General features: G+C 55.4%; 3 protein-coding genes across 5 annotated transcripts in view; 2 read left to right on the forward strand and 1 right to left on the reverse strand.

Annotated features, from left to right (window-relative positions):
* Positions 1-830, forward strand: part of XPR1 (xenotropic and polytropic retrovirus receptor 1) — a 66,986-nt gene extending 66,156 nt beyond the window's left edge. The window contains exon 15 of the mRNA XM_015869702.2: positions 107-830. Within this exon, the coding sequence (XP_015725188.1) occupies positions 107-167 (61 nt within the window). The 3' untranslated portion in view covers positions 168-830. The remainder of the gene's footprint in view (positions 1-106) is intronic.
* Positions 831-2,748: 1,918 nt separating this feature from the next.
* On the forward strand, positions 2,749-8,251 carry KIAA1614 (KIAA1614 ortholog). 3 transcript variants are annotated; one of them, XM_015869701.2, is made up of 9 exons: positions 2,749-2,986; positions 3,826-4,176; positions 4,479-4,542; positions 5,423-5,554; positions 5,739-6,857; positions 7,007-7,199; positions 7,299-7,405; positions 7,479-7,663; positions 7,761-8,251. In XM_015869701.2, the coding sequence occupies exons 1-9, from the start codon at positions 2,833-2,835 to the stop codon at positions 7,952-7,954; spliced, it is 2,499 nt and encodes an 832-aa protein (XP_015725187.1). In that variant the 5' UTR covers positions 2,749-2,832; the 3' UTR covers positions 7,955-8,251. The 3 variants fall into 3 exon arrangements, with proteins under 3 accessions (XP_015725187.1, XP_032301965.1, XP_032301964.1); XM_032446073.1 differs by lacking the exon at positions 2,749-2,986 and adding an exon at positions 3,016-3,591; XM_032446074.1 differs by lacking the exons at positions 2,749-2,986; positions 7,761-8,251 and adding an exon at positions 3,011-3,591 and having other exon boundaries at positions 7,483-7,613.
* Positions 8,252-8,399: 148 nt separating this feature from the next.
* STX6 (syntaxin 6) lies at positions 8,400-20,419 on the reverse strand. Its single transcript, XM_015869703.2, has 8 exons — positions 20,328-20,419; positions 18,007-18,176; positions 17,342-17,436; positions 15,864-15,926; positions 13,920-14,042; positions 12,604-12,710; positions 11,430-11,524; positions 8,400-10,055 (listed from the first exon to the last, which is right to left on the reverse strand). The coding sequence occupies exons 1-8, from the start codon at positions 20,360-20,362 to the stop codon at positions 9,979-9,981; spliced, it is 765 nt and encodes a 254-aa protein (XP_015725189.1). The 5' UTR covers positions 20,363-20,419; the 3' UTR covers positions 8,400-9,978.
* Positions 20,420-21,133: the final 714 nt, after the last annotated feature.

Below are 21,133 nucleotides of genomic sequence, written 5' to 3' on the forward strand. Positions count from 1 at the left end.
TGGCTGCAGAGCATCCCCCTGTTTCATCCCTGCCTGGAAGGGGTGGGAGGAGGACGCAGCATCCTCTGCTCCCCAGTGAGTGTTTTCTGTTTGTGTTTCTTTCCAGGTCCAAGTCTTCTGACACGAAGGTATTGATAGAGGACCTAGCAAAAGAAGTGAACACATGAAGCAACCACGGTCTCTTACTCAGCATCCTTTGTTTTCTCGTTCTGCTCCCCTCTTCCCCAAGTAACCCAATCTCTGGTCCAGTTCCAGCTGCAAACAGGAGAAAACACTGAACACATTTTCCGAGCTCTTCCAGACCAGACCCTATGGACTCCAACAAAGCTCACTGTGTTTTCTTTCTTTCCTTCTGCGTTCATTTCGATGTCCTACTTTAAAAAACAAAACCAAACCAAACCCAACCAACCAAACACACAATAAAACATTTTCCTTTCTTTTTGCCAATAAAGAGGACAGTTCAGGAAAGGAGGATTGTTTACAGTCTCAACAAGGACATACACACCTGTCTGGATAAAGAAGCATCATAGGGACTCCCTCTTGGGACAGTGCCGAGGACCCCCTCGGTTTCTGCTTGGCCCGGTTTTGACTGGTTGAAACCGGACTTAAGTTTTTAAACCTGATTCTATTTTTTGTTTGTTCGTTTGATTTGGTTTCTTTTAACTCTTTTTCCTTCATATCCAGCGCTGAGGCACTGGCTGCACTTGCAGGGAAAGTGCACTTAGAGCAGTACCTTCATTCACGAAGCTACTCGTTCATTCGATGTACCTTTTCTTATCGCATCGATTCCTCTTTGGGTTTTTCTTTTTGGAAATGCCATGTATGTGTTACGTGTTGTTCTCACCTTATTTATGGAACCTATCAACCATCCGAGAGCGCTTTAGAGTCCTGTGCAATGAAGGTTGGACCGGTGATGCGAACCCAGTAATGTGGACGGAGCTGTGCAGGGTCGTGGGGTTGTGCACCTGTTTCCCTTTGATTGCTCGCTTGCTTTTCAGTTTTAGTTGAAACCAAAGCTGCTCTTTCTGACTTTGGGTTGCTGCTCCCGCTCTGGGCACGGCCGTGGTGGCAGCTGAAGGCCGGTGACAGCAGCACGCACCGTCCCACCGCCCGCTGTAAGGGAGGGCTGGGACCTGCTGCAGTGTGAGCGGCTCAAGGCAGAGGCTTCCCAGCATCACCGTCCAGATCTGACGCTGCATTTCAAGGCCTTAATCACCTTTAGCTGAGCCCTGTAGGTAGGAGCAGTGGTGCTCCTTGCTCTCCTGTAGCAGGTCCTGGCAGGGGTTCATTGGGCTGCCAGCAGGAGGTGGGCTCTGCCCATCTCATCCTTGCTCTGCTGTCTGTCAGCTCCTGCCTGGTGTCAGCAATGCAGGAATCCTTGCTGTCACATCCTGCGTTCTGTTCTTTAGCCCTGGGCTGGCAGCACGGCTTCTCCCCTGTTTGCTGCCTTGCATCCGCTCGTGTTTTGCCCGCTGTGCTTTTCGCCTGGAGGGTGTGAGGAAGGAAACTCGCTTCTCTTCCTTCCATTGGGAACAGGTTAAAACCAGGCGGTGATGGAGCCGTGCCAGAGCAAGGTCAGTGCTGCAGGTTGGGAGCAGGAGGGGTTGCAAGCAGTCAGATTCTTGCTTGTGTAGTTTCTAAGCCTTATGGAAAGCCTTTCTCCTTCCTGGCGCTTTCCCTCCCCTCTATTTTGGTTTCTGCCTTTGCTTGCCAGGAGGGAGAAGCAAAAAGGGGAGGCGATTTGTTGCAGCTGGAACCGTTATCTCCCCAAATAAAGCGCCTCTGACGGCAGCTTCAGAGATACCAGGAGGGCACGTTGCTCGCTGTGGAACGTGCAGCCATTGCAGTGCATGGATAGGGATGAAGGCTGGCAATGGGCTGAGTGAGCTGATGTCTGCGGGGCCCTTCAGCTGCGGTGGATGTCCTGATGCTGCTGCCTTCAGCCTCCCTTTAACTTCGGTTCTTATTCCAGAAGGCGACCGGCTTGTTTTGTCTCCCTGGAAAAGAGGGTTTGGGGCTCTTAGGGGAAGAGCAGATGGATGATGATCCTTGTGGCGGCCTCGATGCTGCTGTAGGGTGACCCTACACCACAGTAAGGCAGGAATAAGGGGCCAACCACGGCCCCATCCTCCATCCCTGCCACCTTGGTCTCACGGTTCCTCTCCGCCGCCCCGACCCGTAGATGTCCAAAGTAATTATGGAGTGTGATTAGTCCTCTGTGGGTGCTTTCCTTTCTTCCTTTCTCTTCCGCGATCCCCTTCTCCACTCTCCCCTCTGGCTCAGTGGAAAAGGTGAGGCCGAAGACTCGCCGCTTGCTTGGACTCATGGTGTGCTGTGACTGCGCTGTTAGCTGTCTCCTCTTTCCTCCCCCCAATGGATACCAGTTCTGAAGTGTGGAATTTTACCCTTCTTGATGAGTAGGTTTTAAAAAAAGAAGAAAAACGCAAAAAAAATCTCTATATAATGCTGATAATGATGCACAATGTGATGCTGTTTCATAGTTCCTAGGTGGTTGTATACAAGCAAAGTGACTGTGATCGTGTTTTTAAAAGGAAAAAGTGATCGGTTACTCAATCTGTCCCCCCCCCTCCCCTCCATTATTACAAGCTCTTTGTTTTCCAACGACCTGAAGCTCGTTTGTCGCTGCTCTGTGCTCTCCTTCCCCCCCGTCTCGTTCTATGGGGCTGTGCCCCCCTGCTCCCCGCATCCCCGCCGTGGGGCAGCAGCTCCACGATGGGATTTGCGTTGCGGCTGCCGGAAATTGCGAGTCCCCTGCCCTGCTGGGGCTGATTTAAGAAGATAACGGCGAGTTTCTCGTGCTGGTGGGGGGCGATGGGAGGAGGGGGATTAAAACAATTTCATAATCCCAGCGATTTCCTCCGGGTCGGGATTATGAAAGCAATGATGAATAGCAAAAGCCGCAGCGCGCAGCGGGACCGCCTCGCCCGTGGGCCCCGCAGCTCCACGGCGTGTCCTGTGCCTGCAGGTAAGAGCTGCACAGCGGGGAGGACGGGGCTGTGCACGGAGGGGGTGCGCAATGGGGGCGCTGGGCTTTGGGATGAGGGAATGGCTGGGGACGAGCAGGAAGAGCGAGGATGCGGGCGATGCTCATGGGATGCTCCAGCACTGCGGGCTTTGCTGGGGGTGAAAGATGCCGAGAAGCGCCGTCGGGTGCTCAGGGATGGGGGGTAACACTCTCGGGGTGCATGGAGGGGAGGGGGGTCCCGGCCCTATGTTTGCACAACCCGAGGGCGGACTTGGCACCGCCCTGGGCGCACCGTGTCCCTGCTGTCCCCTGGGCTGCGTGTGACCGCGGTGGCCCCGTGGCCGCGTCCAGCTCGGCTGTCAGCGTCTGCCGGGCTTGGCTGGGAGCCGCGAACGGGCGGAGGAGGAGGAGGAAGAGGGGGAGGCCGGGCGGGAGGCAGGGCCGGCCGCAGCCAGCAGCCCAGCCAAGCGGCGGAGCTCCGGCAGGGCTGGAGGGGCCGCGATTTGCTGCCTCGTTTATTTTTTTTTTTTCATTTCCTCCCTTTGCTTCCTTCCCCTCTTCCGCTTTTCTTCTCCCTCCATCCCGGCCCGCTCCCGATGCTCGGGGTAAGCCCGGCCCTCGTGGCTGTCCCCGCTCTGTGCAGATGGGGGCACGGGGTGGTGATGGGGTGTGCCCCGTACCCAGGCACGTTGCGGGGCTCTTTGGGATGGGATGAGGGGCTGCCGGGCCGAGCAGGGCACGGAGGCTCCATCGGTGCCGTCGGGAAGGCGCTGCCCTGCAGGGTCTGCGCTCCGAGGCTCCGCATCGCGCAGGGGCCTTGACGCGCTGTTTCCTCGCAGGGCACATGGAGGGGCTCCGTCCCTCTGAGCCCCCCCGGGGCCCGCACGCCGTGCTGGAGGGGAAGGTGAAGGCGCTGAAGGAGAAGCGCTGCGCTGAGCGGCCGGCGCCCAAGAAGCCCCGCGGCCGCAGGGGGAAGGTTGGAGCCGAGGAGCCGCGGGCGCAGCTCCGAACGTATCTGACCGACGGGCTGCTGGACGGCGCCGCACAGTGGGGCGAGCAGGGGGGGCTGGGGGGCTCCCCCGGTCTGGTCTCTTCTGGCAAGGAGGTGACGGCGGGCCCGGAGCCGCTGTCCTTGGCTGAGAGGGTGGAGAGGAACCGTCGGCTGCTGCACGAGGTGCTGGGGATGCACGGTGTGTGCCTGGGCTTCGGCCATCGCTGCGGGTCCACGTGGGGAGCTCTTCTATGGAGATGGGCCCTGGGGAGCAGCCAGTCCACAGCGGGGGGGGCTGGGGGGGTTTGGGATCCCCTCTGACCTGTGCCATTCTGTGTGTCTATATTCTATGACCCTTTAGTCTCCATCCCCACAGCCCCGGGGTTCTGTGCCCGTATTCTGGGCTCTCCGATGGCAAAACACACTTGAGGGAAGTGGCTCCAAAGGGAGTTTGTGGGGCTGGGGGCTCCCAGTGATGCCTTTTCCCTTCTCCTGTTTCAGAGGTGACAGCGAGCGATGGTGACTGGGACTCAGGGGTCTCACTGCAGGATGCTGAGGGCTGCAGGTGGGACCCCAAGGGCTTCTCCTGGGGACAAATAGGTCTGGGAGGAATGGGGCCCATGGTGCTGCGAGGGGATGGAGCAGGGATGGTGCCAGGTGTCCCTGATGGGAGAGAGGAGTGGGACTGAAATGTCTCCCCGGCACTTAAGGGCTTACAGAAGGTAGGGATGCATATAATCTCATTGGCCTAATGATAAACCTCGTCAGTGGGGCTAAAAGTATAAGGAGGGATGTACAGGTGAGTGGGGCTGCAGCAGCAGCAATGCTGGGGAGCAACGTGGAGGAGGAATGGAGTGGAAGCACCTACGTGGCAATGATGGGTTTTCCAGCACTCCATTGGTGCTGATGGGCACAGGGCTGAGAGCTGGGGGTGCCCCGGGGCAGCCAAAATGGGGGGACATGGCGGTGGGTCCCTATGGCTTGGCACGGGGCATGGGTGTGTTCCAGCTGTGGGCAATCAGGGCCAGGATCCCCATAGTGATTGCTGAGCTGATTATTTTAATCAGGAGGATTAGGGCCGTGGCCAATGGGGAGGGGCAGCACGGGAATGGGGCTGAACATGGTTGCGGGTTCCCCCAAGGGCAGGGAACCCCCATGTATGTGGAGAGAGGAATGGGGCTGGGCACAGCCCAGAGCTGCAGGGTTGGGGCAGCACCATCCTTTGTTTCCCCGCGTGGCTCTGTGATGCCCCTGGTGCAGGGCACGGCCCAGGTTTGTGGCCGAGCCCCCTGAATTGCTGCTGCTGCAGTGTGACAGCACAGGGACTGGCTGCAGGGGTGTCCCCAGAGCCTGCAAGCCAGGCCCCGCTTTCTCCCCGCAGAGCAGCCCCGTCACCGCTAAACCGCTTCTAATCCGTGTTATTTTTTGCTAATCCTTCCCTGCAGGGCCTTTGTTCCCGGGCAGGAGCTCGAGCTGAGCCCACGCCATGAACAGGCCAAGCAGCTGCTGCAGCGCGCCCGCATGAAGGCTCGCACCAACCCGCTGCGCGCCAGCCACGACCTCCTGCTGCTGCCCAGGTGAGCCCCGCGCCGTGCCCCACGTCCAGCTCCTGCCCCGCGGCTCAGTCCCGAGCCCTGCTCCCTTTCTGCACGCGTGGCTGCCGCAGTGCGGGGCCATATGTGCGGTCATGCAGGCTGGGTGCTGCTGGGCTCATTACCACGGTGGAGGGTTATCCCCCGCCCCCCTCTGTCCCCACCGCAGGGAGCCCAGCGGGACAGCGAGGCCCGGCGTCAGTACACGGGAGGCGGAGGGTCCCGCAGGCGGCAGCCTGAGCGACTCGTCCAGCGGGGAGTCGGGCTGCAGGGAGCCCCGGCGCCCGCGGGGACCCTCCCCTTCCCGTGTGCGCTTCGAGGACGAGTCGGCCCGCGACGCCGAGGTGCGTTACCTGGAGCGGCTGCGGCACCGCCGGGCGCTGGGCTCAGCGCTGGAGCCTCGAGGGCAGCACGGGGATGGGCCCGTGAAACCCCGGGCTGCTGACAGCCCTGCGGGGGGCAAGTGCCAGGCCTGCGGCTCGCTGCTCGGTGCCGCCGTGCCGGCCGAAGGCAGCCCCGCGGCGCGGGGACGGGAGCGCACGGGTCCCGGTGCCGCTGCCCAGCCTGAGCCCAAGGCCCGGCCGCTGGGTCCCGGGGGGTCCCCGCTCTGGATCCTGCCCTCCCGGCAGCGCATCCACACCGAGAAGATCAAGGAGACTTACATCGGGAGCGTCGCCCGAGGGGATGAGGCGGACTCGGCGCTGGAGAGCACCGACACCTCCGACGGCTGCCGGACAGACAGCGAGGAGCCGCGGCCCCGCAGCCCCCACCCGCGGGGACATCGGGAGCCCCGCGCTCGTGGCCACCGCAGCCCCCGCACCCCAACGCCAAAGGAGAAGGGCGCGAGTGTGGCCGGGGGCTCGGGGACACTTTGCCCCCCAGCAGCGGGTACAGCCGGCGGCCAGGACGGAGGGCACGGCAGTGAGACGGCGGGCAATGGAGAGCCAGCAGCCCCCTCCTCGAAGCTGGCAGGGCCTTCCCACAGCCCGTCCACCACCACAACAAAGACCTGCTCACAGGTGCCTTGCAGGACAAGCATCCCTGCCAGCAGCCGCCAGTGCCCGGAGCCTGATGCTGGGAGCACCCTGCCCCAGCCCAAGGGTGCAGGGCAGCAGCGGGGGCCATGCGGCCCCGTCTGGCTCCCGGGGAGCCCCCTGCGTGCCTTGTCCACTAATAACTGCAACAACACCCGTGGGCAGGGCAGTGGGAGCCGCTCCCAACTGGGGGCACAACATGGGGAGACCAGCAGGACAGACAAGGCACAGCACGACGGGAGCACAACGCTGGGGTGAGTGCTGAGGGACTGAGCATCCCTCCTGGGTTCAGCACCAGGCCTGGCCTCGTGATGCTTTAGGGCACCAATAGTCACAGCGGAGCAAGGTGAGGATGTTCTGGGGGATGTGATAGTGCTAAACACTGCTGGGCATTGTCCTGCAGGGAGCCAGCACGGCCAACCAGCCGCAAGGGCAGCGGGGATGCGGCGTCCTCGGGGCTGAAGCGGCTGCTGTGCAGCCTGAGCCAGAGCACCAAGCAGCGCCTGGGCCGCTTCCGCTGCTACAGCATGGAGCAGCTGCCCGGCCCCGCACACAGCGGGCACAGCGTGAAGCGGTCGCCCTCACTGCAGGCACTGGTGAGTGGGGCTGTGTTGGCTGGGGAGGGCTCTGTTGGTTGGGGCTGTTGGGGGGTCTGAGGGTGCCCTTGTGTCTCACTCCATGCCACGTTCCTGCAGGTGTCCCCGTTCCGCCAGCCCCAAAAGGCCGCCTCCATGCACAGCCTGCTGGGCAGGGCGCCCCGAGCCAGCGCCTACCTGCTGCCACAGCCCGGCCATGGGGACAGGTGAGGAGGGGATGTGGCCTTTCTTAGCCCTGGTCTGGCGGTGCTGCTCTGTGCTCACGGCATCTCCCCGCAGGAAGGCGGCCTCGGGACGGCAGCACTCGCTGAGCACGGAGGACATCGGTGCCCCCGACCGGCCGCGCACAGTGGGCCGCGTGGTGGAGGTGTTCCCCGATGGCACCAACCTGCTGCAGATACAGCGGCCACCACACGGCTCCTTCGGCTTCCAGGTCACCTCCGGGCACGGCCGGCCTGACACAGGTATGTTGGCCATAGTCCCTTCCTATTTAAGGCAGTCTAAGACCATCACCCATCCGGGTTTGGGGGCTGGTGGGTCACCCGACATCTCTCCCCGCAGGTGTCTACGTGCAGGAGATGGAGGACGCGGGCACAGCCAAGCTGTACGCGGGGCTGCTGGGGGTGGGAGATGAGATCCTGCAGGTGAACGGGGCTGCGGTGTCGGGCCTGGGGCTGACACGCATCAGGGAGCTGCTGCTGCAGGAGGACAGACTGGAACTGCGTGTGCTGAGACAGCGCCCGGCTCGGCGGTAGCGCCGCCAGGAGGAGCAATAAGGATGTAATGCAATAAGGATGTAATGTAATAAGGATGTAATAAGGACCTCACCGAGACAAGGGGACTGGGTTTGCCCTGCTTACATGCAACGCGAGGGTCCCTGCATGTTGGGAAGCAACATGGGACCAAGGACTTGCCCTTGGCATGGGGACACCTCAGCTGGAAGCCTCTGCCTGTGAGATGGTTGGGTTATTTAAGTTATTTCAAGCAAAAGAAACAACCCAAAGAACTGTAAATATATCTATATATATATATACATATATGCAATGACAACACGTGGTGCTGTATGTATCTGCAATGACCATAATGACCGTACTGCGGGTGGGGCTGGGGCTGGGGATGACACCTGTTGTAGGGAGCTGGGGCTGGGGGGGGTGCAGGTCCTTCACACTCCTTGTCCCTGTTACTACAAGAGTGCTTTGCTCTGTACAATGGCAGCAGTAATGCCTTTATTTAGGATTAAAGGGAGGGCCAACAGCACCAACAGAAAAGCAGACGTACAAAGGGAAAGGAGCAAAGACAGCTGGGTAGCAGCAACCCCTGGGCAGGCACGGAGCACCCTGGTATGGAGTGTGAACTGGACAACATGCCCACAGTGAGAGCTATGGGGCACAGAGCTGCTGCCATGGGCTGCCTTGGGAAACAGACAGTACGTATTTCTTACAGCATAACCAAAAGGGACAAGGCGTTGTGCAATGACACGGTAACCGCCACCATCATTTGTGCAGGTTGGCATTCAGGGCACGTGTGCGTTCGTTGGGGTCTTCCCCCATCCCGAGCCTGGCTGCGAAAGGCACAGAGCCAGCAGCTCCTGGTGCAAGGGCCCAACAGGGGGATAGAGCAGGACCAAACAGAGCCAGCGACCTCCCAGGGCTGCGTGTCCTGGGCTGCAGTGCTCTGTAGGCGCCACATTTCCTATCTGAGCCATGTGGTTCCTGGTTTGCAGTTTCAGCCCCATCTGAGCCCCAGATGGAAGGCGCCGATCAGTCTGCATCCCTTCTTTTGGTGCTCTCCCCCAACTAGGAGCAACCTTCACTACAAAAGCTTTCCTTTCCTGAAGCATCATCCCCATCCTCCTGTAACCAACCGCCCCAACTGCTTACAACAGAAGTATCCAAGAAACCAAAATAGCAGGTGGGGAAAATGAAGGCATCCTATTTACAAGGTTGTGTGCACTTAAAATAGGCGGTGAGGGCCCGCTGCTCTGATAGCGCATCCTGCAGCCACTGAATGGATGCGGCTCCAATGGGCATCAAAAATCACTACAAGAACTTTTCCTTAAAAAAAAGAAATAATAATAAAATAATAAGTTATTTCAGAGCTGACAAACCACTTTGCCAAAGGGAAGCAGCTGGTCAACAGAAGCTTGGTTATACGAGGGGAAAAAAAGCATCAGTCAACGAGCTGGAGCTGCTTGTGTAACAGGAGGTGAGTTGAGCCATATGAAACCAGCCCCAGCCCTGAGTGTCCATGGATGGCAGGACGTCACACCTGCAGCTCACCTACCTGCAGCTCCTGCTTGGGGTCCTGGAAGTGAATGCTGCAGGATTCTGGTGCTAACTGGAAGGTGTGGGGCTGGCTGGGGCTGCCCTCCTTTGCTTTGAGTGAGTGTTGCTGTGGGGTCCCAGGCCACCGCTCCTCCCAGTAATGCTTCTGGCTGGCGATGCAGTTTGTAATGCTCAGTGAAATAATTCCACCCCTGGGACCCTGCCAAGGCTCCCTGCTCTGTGTCCACACAGGGCGCTTGGAACTGCTGCGGCCGGCTCATACCTGTGAGGGGTACAGTTCCTCCTAGGGATAGTGTTGGGGAGCCATAACTGCTCCTGTCCTCTGTCCGCCCTCACCAGGGCTGGGGGAGACATTGATGGAGCCAGGCCTTGGTCCTCAGAGAACAGTGAGAGCTGGGCACGGGTCTTCTTGACAGGGGGACGGAAAGAGTTTCATTTCCCCATGCTGCGGGGGCAGGGGAAAGGAGAGGAGGCGTCCAAGGAAGTTCAGTCCATCACAGGACAAGAAACAGGACCAGCACCACCAGCAAGATGACAAAGAGGATGATGATTGCACACCACTGCCGCCGATCTGGAAGAAAAAGGAAGCGTGGGTCCACTTACTTTAACAGAAGGAAAGCTCCCCCAGCAGCAGAACAAGAGTCATAGCCCCCTGCAGGCTCCTCTCTGCCACCTGTGGGGTGACAGCACTTCTCTGCCAGGACGCAGCTGCTTTTTGGGACTGCAGTGTGGGATTTTGAGGATTCTCCCCAGTCAAGTTCAAACAGATCTGAGAAGCTGCTTCAAAAGTGATCGGGAGGAAGCAGAGAGCTGCTCTGTGTAGCTGCTTGTGGATCAACCTGTTGGTGCCCAGGGAGCTCAGCACAGCCCTAGGGGAATTCTTAGACTTTTTATGGAGAATACATGAGTGCATTTCAGAGAACAAAACCACCCTGGCCTGTACTGCACTCCACTGCCTGACACCACTCTGCTCCTGCAGTGAAAGTCTCCCCCATCTGGATTCAAGCTCGCCTCCGACTTCCTGGCACCAGGAACCCGCCATCCCTGGACACAGCACAGGCTGCAACCGCACCGCAGAAGCCACATGACTCGTGCAGGACCTGCCTCCCCCCAGACGAGCTCTGTCTGCTGCAAGCTGCGAGTAGGCGACGCCAGGATGCACAGCTGCTCTCCGTGCATGGCCACGTCTGCACTGGCAGACACACAGCCCATGTGAGATGATGCACTAGTGGCGATGGAGCCGCTGGTTCCTCCCCCTGAGTGCTGCATCCAGCCCTGGGACAGGCCATCCCCAGCAGCCCTGTTGCTTGCAGTGCCAGTTCCCTCCTCCCTCCCCACTGCTCCCACCCCCAACACCAGCACCGGCAGCAGAGGAGGAGACACAGAGAGCACCGCAATGTGGGGACTTCCCGACAGGCACGAGCTTCCTGTTTCCTCTGCCCACGGCACCCGGCCAGCCCGGCCTTATAAACCTTATAAGGACTTTTCTTGCTGGCTCAGCCTCCCCAGCGCAGAAATCGCCTGTCCTCCTGTCGGCAGAGCTGGCGCCAGCAGCACACGGGCAGGCAGAGGTTGGCAGAGGGACTGGCTGCAGCTGGAGAAGGCACACACGGTGGCAGTGTTTTGCTCAGCAAGTGGCCTGGGAAACTGCGAGCAGCGTGAGAGGCTGCGGAACGCTCCTTCCTATCGTCTACAAAGGGGGTTTTCCCAGTGCAGCAGTATCAACATAAATAGAAAGGCACCTGTACGTAACACAAAGGCAGACTGCAGAGCGGTATCTGGGCATGAGCAGCTGCAAGGTTTGGATGCCTGCTCCCTCTTTAACCTCTCCAGCAGCTGGAGCTGCTCCCTCCTCTCAGCTTGGATGTGGGAGCACACAGTTCTCCAGCCCTAAAACACCCAGATGTGCCTCTCCCTTTCCAGGCCCCCACTGCCCTGGACATACCGCTCGTCATGTGAGACACTTTAGCGAGCTTCTTCATGACGTTATCGAGCCGGGAGTGAGTGCTGTCCAACTCGTGGGAGAAGTCATCCAGCATCCTGGGGACAGAAGCACAGTATTGGTTTGCAATTGCTTCTAAGGTGCTTTTGTAAAGCTACAGAAGTTACCCTCCAGTTCCTCCACGCAGCAACTGTAACAGATCTGAAAGCCTTTCTATAGCTGCCCTTTGTCAGCGCCAAGAACCCACCTGAAGCCAAACAAAGCCTATCCAGGATCAAAGCTATCCCAGCCACCTCCAGCCAGCAGAACTTTAAACCTTAACACCCTTAAAAGCTCGGAGAACAAAGAGTTGTAGGGAAAAAAAAGCCATATTGCCTTAATTATCTGCTAGCAAGCACTGATGGTTTATGTGGTGACCTGGAAACAGATGTGCCACACCAAACTGCTGTGGCCAGGCTTCACACAGGAGGTGCTTTAGAGCTCCTTCTATCCACCAAAGACATCACAAGGGCCCACAGCCCTCCAGACTCCCATCAGCCAAACCACGGGGGTTTAGGCACAAACCCTTTAAGTGCCTGTTAGTCTGCACAACTGAGAACTCCCTGCACTTGCACAGGGAAAGAAATCTAATTTATATGTAAATAGCTACTTTGTGAGCTGCCCTTTAACCCTTTGTGTGGGCGAGGGTTATTTTTAGCTTTAACTATGAATGCAGCTCTGTGTGGCAAGGCTGAGCTCTGAGCTCCTGGGTCACACAGCTCCACGCAGTTGTCTGGGGTAGCACAAAACCCCATGGAGTGGGAAAGCACCCAGTACCCCTAATAGGCAGCACTGCCTTCTGCTGCGCACTGCTAGCTGCTAGAAGCCAAGGAGCTCTGCTGTGTGCCTTAAGGGTGGTGATTAGAAATGAGTAAAGAGAGAAGGGAAAGTAAACTGGCAGCTAAACCTGCCCCAGGTGCAGGCTTTGAAAAGAACATGGCTGTGGTAGGATCCTCGCAGGCTGCAATATGAAATGCTTTCCACGGTCTGAAATCAAAGGCAGCCTAAGGTGAGCTAGGAGAGGCTGCCTGAGGGACCAGGAAATTCAAGGATGCAACAGGGGTATCAGTGAGGACCCCAGCTGTACTGCAGCCAGCCCTACACCTGCAAGGCCTTTGGCACAATGTCACGTACTTACACTGCCTGCTCCTCCAGCTCCCCACCGATGCGCTGGGACATGTTCTTCAGCACCCCGATGCTGCCAGAGACCAGCTCCAACTGCTCATCTTGCTGCTCCACAATCAACTGGGGCCAAAACGAAGGAAAAATGGGTGATTACATATCTGCTTCCTCCTGCAGCTGGGTCACAGCCAGCCTCTTGTGTGAATGGATGCTCGCCGCTCTGCCAACACCAACTGTGTGCTTGGGAATGGACCTAAGGTTCCAGGAACATGGACTGTGTTTCTAAGAAATGCTTGAGAAGTGGCAGCAGCAGGAGAGCCTCCCCCTGTTCCTGTAGCACAGCTGGCTGCAGTTTCCTCAATCATGCCTCCAAATTCAGACTCAGCTTAGCAATGCCCCTTCCCTGCTGCACCAACCTCTAAGACTCTTTAAAGGCAGCAGAACCTCAAGCTTTGCTGCTCAGAACAGGAGCCCTGCTGTATGGAAACGCTGCAGTTAACGAGGGGTTAACAGAAGTAAGAGGCTGTTGCAGCTTCTACAGCTAAAAATAACACGTCTGGCTCTGAATGTGCCAAAAGGAATAGGTCTGCTGATGGTTTAAGTCACTTTCAGGGCACAATCATGCTAAGGATTAGCTTTACCCTAGTTACCTACTTTGGAATCTATTTATCTTCCTAGAGTCACTAGGTAAAACTCATCTGAAAGCCGGCTGGCGTCATGTATCAGAAGCTTCAGCAGAGCTTGCTGCCTGGAGAAGCAGCCTATTTACAGGCCTTTGTCTGGGTGGGCTGCTGGAGGCAGATCTGAGCTGCTTGGGCGCTGCTCCAGGGGAGCACCTCGCCAGGGCTCCTTGCAAAGCCCTCACATGGGCTTTCTCACGAATCTCGTGTTGACAAGGGCAGGAAAAGGAAGCAGGCAGGTACTCCTGCTCCCTGTCTGTTCTGATGGGGATGCACACAAACAGCAGCAAACACCAGCTCAGTTTTTTAACAAGGGAAGGTTTAGTAAGATAAATGAACGCTCATCTGGTTGCAACGTTTCTACTCTTGTAGTGCTAAAACTCAGCGTGCTGCTGCTTCCAGACCTTGTTTGCCTTCTGTACGTAAGTGGAAGACAAGCCTTGATGGTTAAAAAATGCACCAGGCAAGATGCATCCAAGGCTATGCTGTACATGGAACATATGCACAGGTGTACTTCAAGCTATCAGGCTGTCAGGCTCCTGGATCCAGGCCAGCCAAGGGCTGGATTTTTTCTGGCTCCTGAAGCCTGTACCCCATCCCCCTGACACCCATCTGGCAAGCAAAGCTATTCAGACTGTGCCAGCTGCCTTACCTGTTGTTGAGCTTGCTGCTCCTCAATGAAGTGTGAATTTGCTAATTGCAGCTCCCGGTCCAAACGGCTGTATTTGTCAGGTCCAGAGCTCCAGTTCTGACTGCTGCTTTCACCCAGGAGTGCCTAAACAGATGCAGAAGTCCCTTAGCAACACCTCTGTGTCTGCTCACAGCTGGTCTCAGGGAAGGAGGACAAGGCAACGCTCCTGTACACGTGCCTACAGCATCTTTCTCCTCCCTCTCTACTGCTGCTCAGCCAGAGTGCCGGCACAAACTAAAACAATGCAATGCCAAATGCCAGCATGGGAAATATCTGCATGATTATTGCACAAAAACTTCTCCACCGACAGGAGAGCTGGAGCACGACTGACAGACAGTGCAAGCAGGAGGCCTGCTCCACCCGAAGGACTAGTAAAGGTCTGTTCAAGATGCAGCACTGTGTGCTAGGAGGACGCTGGAAGTATCCAGATACGTCATGTTAACAGATGTATAGATGGAACTGAACACCGTGCTGCTAATGACCAGGGCTGAAAGTCTGGATAAAGTACTTAACCAGATGATCTGACAGTAAAACAGTGAATATAAACACAGCAGTGTTGAAGGCGGGACTTACATTCTATGATTCAGGTTACCTGTTATGCTGCAAGTATGCCATACTGCAAGATTACAGTCTCTACCTGCTCTACGACCTCAACAGAGAAGCTAGTGCAAATCCTGCAGAGAAGTGGCTTTCCAGCTGAGGACATCTGGTCCCTGGAAGGAAGTTCTGATGCAGCTTCCCGAGGGAAGTCTGTGTTTGCCAGCCTTAGTCCATGAGGATCAGGTAACTGTTAGCTGAAAGCCGGCCTCTCAGACACAGAGACATGCTGGAGAAGCTGCTGTAGCCCAGCTCAGCTAAGGCTCTGCGGACTTAAGGGAAGGCGAGGGGTTGGGGAGGGAAGATGTCAAGGGGAAATGAGTTTTCCTGACCAGATGTCACCACACAAGCTGGGCCATATGGTCTCCTGCAGCTTGCAGTTTTAAGTAAAGCAGCAAAACTTAGAGAGAGCTACAGGCTTGTTTGAGCAAGACAGGAAGGGACTTTGCTTCTCCAAGTTTTTGCCAAGCACGTCAGTTAAGCCTGTAACAGGCTGACAAACCAACTCTGTGCTTCTCAGTATCTTCTTGCAGCTTATCATTTTTGCCACAAGTGATAAAGAATGATGCAGCCAGATAGGGCATGGCAGCTCTAACAGAGGCAGCTCTGGAAGTCAGCTCAAAGATCTCCTTACAGTCTCACTAGCCAGGGAGAAGCAAAAGCTGCATCTATTTCTATTCCTTAGATTACAAAAGCAGACAACCTGAGACTCCTTGAGCTTCTTCCATCTTCTTACAAGGTTAATTATCATGTGAGGCAGCTATTTGTGAAGGGATGTGGCATCCTGGCTCCTAAATACAGCAGAGCACAGGATTACATTTACAGAATTGGATTCTGTTTCCTCATGAGGTGGAGGGAGATTCCCCCTTCTGCAGGGTGATGCAATGCTGATGGCTGTACCCAAGCATTTCTGAAGATGGAGACAGATGGTGAGTGGTGACTTACTGCTCTGAGTGACAGGTTTGAAAGAGGGTGGCAGCAACGAGCCTGACAGAACCCATGCTCTCAGATCAGTGAGACAGACATGGCTCAAACACACAGCTTTGCTGCAGCGTGCAAGCCCCTTCCCAGAACAAATGTTTGTAAGGTGATGTGCTACAAAATGGGATATATATGGTACTTACAGCTTTAAAGGAGCTTTAACCATGCTAGATGCTCTGCCTTATGGTGCGGGTGTCCAAACTAAGTGATACGAAAGCTTCACCTAACACGTCTCAAAACAGCTGTTAAAACTGATAAATCCTTCGAGCTCTTTAAAGTACCAAATAACCACTGCGTTCACTTAGCTTGCCCACTTCTGATTCTCACCTGCCTGTTTTTTCTTTCAGCCAGTGCTTGCATGGAGGAATTTGACATCTGATCCTTCATTTCCTGTTTGTTCAAAGAAAGAAGAAGGACGTAAGCATTGGATTTGAGGTGACTTTCAGCTTCAGTTTGCTACCAAGTTGTCTATACCCAGAAAGATTTCTTTGTGGGGAGGGAGGGAAGGGTCTGTGGAAAAAATGCTCTTAAAAGCTCCACTGCAATTCATTGCTATTCAATACTAGAATCAACAGCAATGGGATATTTTGAAAATATCCCTTACTTACTACTCATTTTTATAGAATCAGATAATCATTTGGGTTGGAAGGGACCTTTATAGGTCATTAAGTCCCACTACCCTGCAGTGAAGAGGGACATCTACAGCTAGATTAAACTGCTCAGCCAGAAACACTTTGATTTGTATAATACCAGCTTAATGTTCCCAGTGACAGACGGTAAAGAAGATACGTTCTTGAAGGTCTTGGGAGCCCGTAGCCTGCATTTCATTCCCAGTTGTATCTGATTTAATCTTGCAAAGGACAAGATAGATTTCCTGTCCTGTGGCCCTCCTCTCTGACTGTCTCTCCTACAGAAGACAGCCACAGGAGGCTCCTACTTCCAGTGCAAACCAGTTCAGTTTCTATAGGGCAGATATGCAAGAAGCCAATATGATCCAGCAGGTGCTGATTCACTTTACCCACCAGCAGAGTTCTGATGTCACCAGAAGACACGTAGGTATGTTTTACTGCTCAGAGATGTATCACTTACAAGCAGCAGATCCCACCTGGTTACTTTTAATGCACAAGCTGCTTTCTATCACAAACTCTCTCCATGGAAAACCTAAGTCAAATAACTGCATGCTGGGGCTGCTGGGGCTTCAGGATCAGTTCCCAGGCAGCGAGCCTTAAGAACTGCCTCTGGACTGCAGGTAGGATGACAAGCTTGCTGCTAGCCACAGCAATGCAGCTTGTCAAGGAGGAACATCTGAGCCATGAGGGAAAGCAGAAATTAAGCTGCACTGAGCGTAGCAATTAATAGAGAGAAAACTTCCTAACCAGTGTGTAAGCAGACAGTGAAGATTTCAGAGAGACTTTTATTCTCTATTTATTACCACCGAGCTGTTAAAATATTCTTCCTGCTTCTGAATCCTCTCTAACAGCTATGTGAATAAATGCTGCTGCTCTTGCAGGTGCTACTGAACTTGAGTTTAATGCTGGCTGTAGCACTGAGTTGTGTGAAGCTGCGGCCCAACAAGCAGAGCTTTGCCAGGCCCACCTTTCTGTGAAGTACTGATATTTAAGAGTGTGAGCTTAAAGTCAGGCAGTCCTCGGTGGGAACATGTGATGTGGGGATGAGGAGGCAGCCTGAGGACAGGCAGGTAGGAGACTTACTCTCTGCTCTCCTGTTCAGCACTGACCTAGTCACCCTACTGGCTTTTTTTAACCACTCAAGCTGCCTTCTCTTTCCCCATCCTTGCTTCTTACCCTGACCACCTGCCGCGTGCTGGTGATGAAGGATTTTCTGATACCCAGCTCCGTGGCATCCAGGTTGAACTTCCGAGGGTTTGCCTCAACAATGCGTAGGAGAGGAGTTAAGGAGTCTGTGAGTGACATTCAGTGCACACAGACAGACAAACAGCCCCAACGGGAACCCACAAAGAGGCAGTTTTCCACTGTGCTGCACCTTCTCCTATAATGTGATTAGTAAAATACTAGATGTTGGAGGAATGAAAGCATGGCAGCAACATACAACACAATGCATGCACCAGAATGAGGTTTCTCTCCTGCTTTTTTTACAGCTCCCCAGTGCTGTGCAGTACTTTGAGCTGAACACGAGGGAAAAGGAATAGTTTTGGAAGCCAGCCTGCAGTATGAGTGACTACACAGAAATCCAAACTCATACAACACAACAGGCTTCTGAGAACAAAGCGTCTTATAATATACCTTGTCAAAGGGAAGACAAAAGGCAGAGGGAAATTCTTTTGCTGAACTCGTTTGCTGTTTGAGAAAAGCTGAGGTAAATGCAAAATTCAATCCCTGACTGTCCTGGTTGATGCAAAAATTAACTACCAGCGAGAGCTGGGACGTAGCTACTTATTACAGCTTGGGAACTGCGTGTCCCAACCTCCAAAGAACTCCAGAAAGGATATTAATTGTTTCATCCAAGTCTTCCAGGTCCCACTCGATGCTCCGCAGATTGTTCCTGAGCTCATTAGTGGTCCAGTCGATTTCTTCTCTTGTGGCAATGGAGGGATCCTGCAAGAGCTCTGTCCACCTCTGGAAGAGCCCCTGGGCAGTGTTCACAGCTTTCTGCACTTCCCTGAGGTTGGAGTGAAGAAAGAGAAGTGAAGGAACCACATCAGCTGTTCTGCAGCAGTCATGCTGGGACACGCCATGCCCAGAAGAGCTTGGAACTGCAGCCTCCCTGCAAGCACCTTTCCTTCTAGTTCATTTTGTGCAATAAGGATTCGCCATACCCACTGAACAACCCAGTCTCCTCTCCTGTTGAAGCACAAAGGGACAAGGAACAACTTATAGGTCGGCTACCACAATTAACAAGAAGACCAATTGCATCAGGAGTAGTTTCTGCTGAGTGACACAGAGGTGAGACAGTGCAGTGTGAGCGGCTGGACAAGACTGCCCTCATGGCAATTAATGTGCTGCATTCCTCTAAAGACTACCTAAGTGAGATACCCCAAGGATGAATGATGTTTATAGGAACTGTCCACACAGTGGTCAGGCAGACTGTTGTGTCCAGCACTGTTTATCTTAAGTTAGCATTAAAAAACTACACAGCTCTACTACACTGGCTTAGGGAACAGAAGTCTTTTCTGCTGCTCTAAGCTTTTTGGAGACGAGTGTATTCACAACATGGGAACACAGGCTTTGCTGACAGCACTGAATGCTGCTTTTGCGATCAGGGGCGAGCAGCAGGTAGCAATTCTCTGTGCCTACAGACACTGCAGCCCTGACCTGGGAACAAATCTCTCATGTCCAGGATGAGAGATGCAGACGATGTTGTGCTGGTGTGTCAGCCAGCAGAAAGTCAGCATCCACGTAAGACGCAGGGATTTATCTCCAGCAAAGGAAAGCAGTTTATCTGTTGGGAAAGCCCAGAAGGGATGAACCACGTCTGCAGCCGGCAGCAGCCATGTCAATGGCTGTCATGTCTCAAGCCCTAAGGTCAGCAGCTCTGCTCTGTTCTCTCTGCTGCTTGCAAGCAAAAGTTCTGGTTTATTTCACCTGTGTGTACTTGGAAAAGCACCTACCAGCAGGGATTCAAAGCTGGACACCCTAACAGGAGGAGTTACAAGCACCAGGGAAGCAAACTGAATGCCATGTGGCTGGGCTCAACTCCTTCCACTGTAATCTGCTGGCTAATAATTAACACCAGGAACAACACAACATCTCTCTCCCCTCCCAGCCCTTCCCCTTATGGCGCGGGAAACCCTCTGGAAAGTCTGACCGGCTGTTTGCTTCCCACCCACAACGATTAGCATTTGTTCCCCCCAGCATCAGCTTAGCTTGGCAGCAATCCCCTTCTGCTGGCTGCCCTGCAGCCTTTCCCACACCTCCTGTGCTCACCTGGCTTTTCCCACTGCCCTTCCTGAGCACTGTGCCACTGCTACGTGGAGCAGGATAGCAACAGCAGGAGTTGAAAGTGGCTGCACGCTGAATTTTGGAAGCTAAGCTTCTTTCCCCCCCCCCTATTAATTCCAGTTTCCCTTTCCTCTGACCTCAACTGCCTTTGTTTTGTGTTTGTCTTTGTTCAGGCTTTCCTCAGTGCCACTATCCATGTGTGTTTCTTCCTCAGATCATCTCTCAGCATGGTCACTATGCTCTGGTGCTCTGGGGATACCCTCGGTGAGAAGCAGCTTTGCATCCAGCCATGCTCTGCCCACTGCACGGTGACATGTCCAACCTCACATCCCACGTGCTGCTGATCGATGATAAGGACAGCTGGGAATGGCTTTGGGGGTGACAGTGGGGGCAGAACCCTCACAGAACTGTCAAGATCCCTGCTGGCCCCTCACAGCCCCCCAGATCCCTGCTGGTCCCTCACAGCCCTCCTCCCCAGATCCTTGCTGACCCCTCACAGACCCCCAGATCCCTGCTGACCCATCAGATCCATGCTGACCTCTCAGCCCCCCCAGGTCCCTACTGACCCCCCAGATCCCTGCTGGCCCCTCACCACCCCCAGCCCCACACCCCCCCATTTCACACCTCCCCTCAGAATCCCCCACCCCACACTCTTCTCCCCACACCTCTCACCCTCATCCATCCCCTTCCCAGCCCATTCCCTCCCCCTCAAGGCCTCCCTATTACCCCAGCACTCATTCTCCTCCTCACAGCCCCCACCCCCCACATTCCCCCTCGCATCCCTAGCTCCCTCCTCTCCCTCCCCCCTCACAGACCCCTCCAGCTCCCCAACCCTCACCTTTCCTCTCCCACACCCAACCCCATCCCTCACCCCTTCACCACGAAGAACGGATCCTCCATCGACATGATGGCGCCGACGCCGCCGAGCGCCCCGGCTGCCCAGCGCTCCGCCCTGCGCGCATGCGCGGCTGCCCGCTGCCAGCCGCCCGCCCCGTCCCGCCATGGCGTCGGCTGCGCCTCCCCTCAGCGCTGGGATGGGGCAGCCCGGCTGCCAACCCCTCCAGTGTCACTCTTTGTGTCGCTCAGTGCCGTATTTCCACTGCTCTGTAACACCTACAGTGTCCCCAGTACCTCCATGACACTCAAGATCAGTGAGTCCCGTGCCTCACTGCTCTTCTGGAGGGGGAATGTTCCTCATACCCAACCTGAACTTCTAGCACAACCTGATGCCATCCATCACCTCTCATCCTATCGCTGTTACCAGGAGCAGAGGCCGACCCCTCCTCACCACAGCCTCCTTTCAGGCTGTTATACAGAGCAATAAGATCTCCCTTGAGCTCCTCCACACCACCCCATCCCTCAGCTGCCCCCATCCCGCTGTGCCCCACACCCCCATGCTCAGGCCCAGCCTCCCTTAGCCAAGGCAGTGCTGCTTTGCTTATGGAAAACCCATTTGCAGAGATGCCTCCTCAGCATGGGAACCAGGTGAGTGGCTTTTGCAATCGCAGCACGCTTACTCACGAGTCAGGGGTGAGGACACACGTCGGACTGGTTTATGGGCATGGGAAAACACAGCGACTTGGGTGCATACAGCAGGAGGTGGCTGTATGCTGGGCTAAGACATGAACTTCATAGGGAGAATGAAGGCAGAAAGCTTTTCTTTGATGCTGGAAATGA

This window comes from Coturnix japonica, chromosome 8, assembly GCF_001577835.2.
Source record: "Coturnix japonica isolate 7356 chromosome 8, Coturnix japonica 2.1, whole genome shotgun sequence".
Lineage (NCBI taxonomy): Eukaryota > Metazoa > Chordata > Aves > Galliformes > Phasianidae > Coturnix > Coturnix japonica.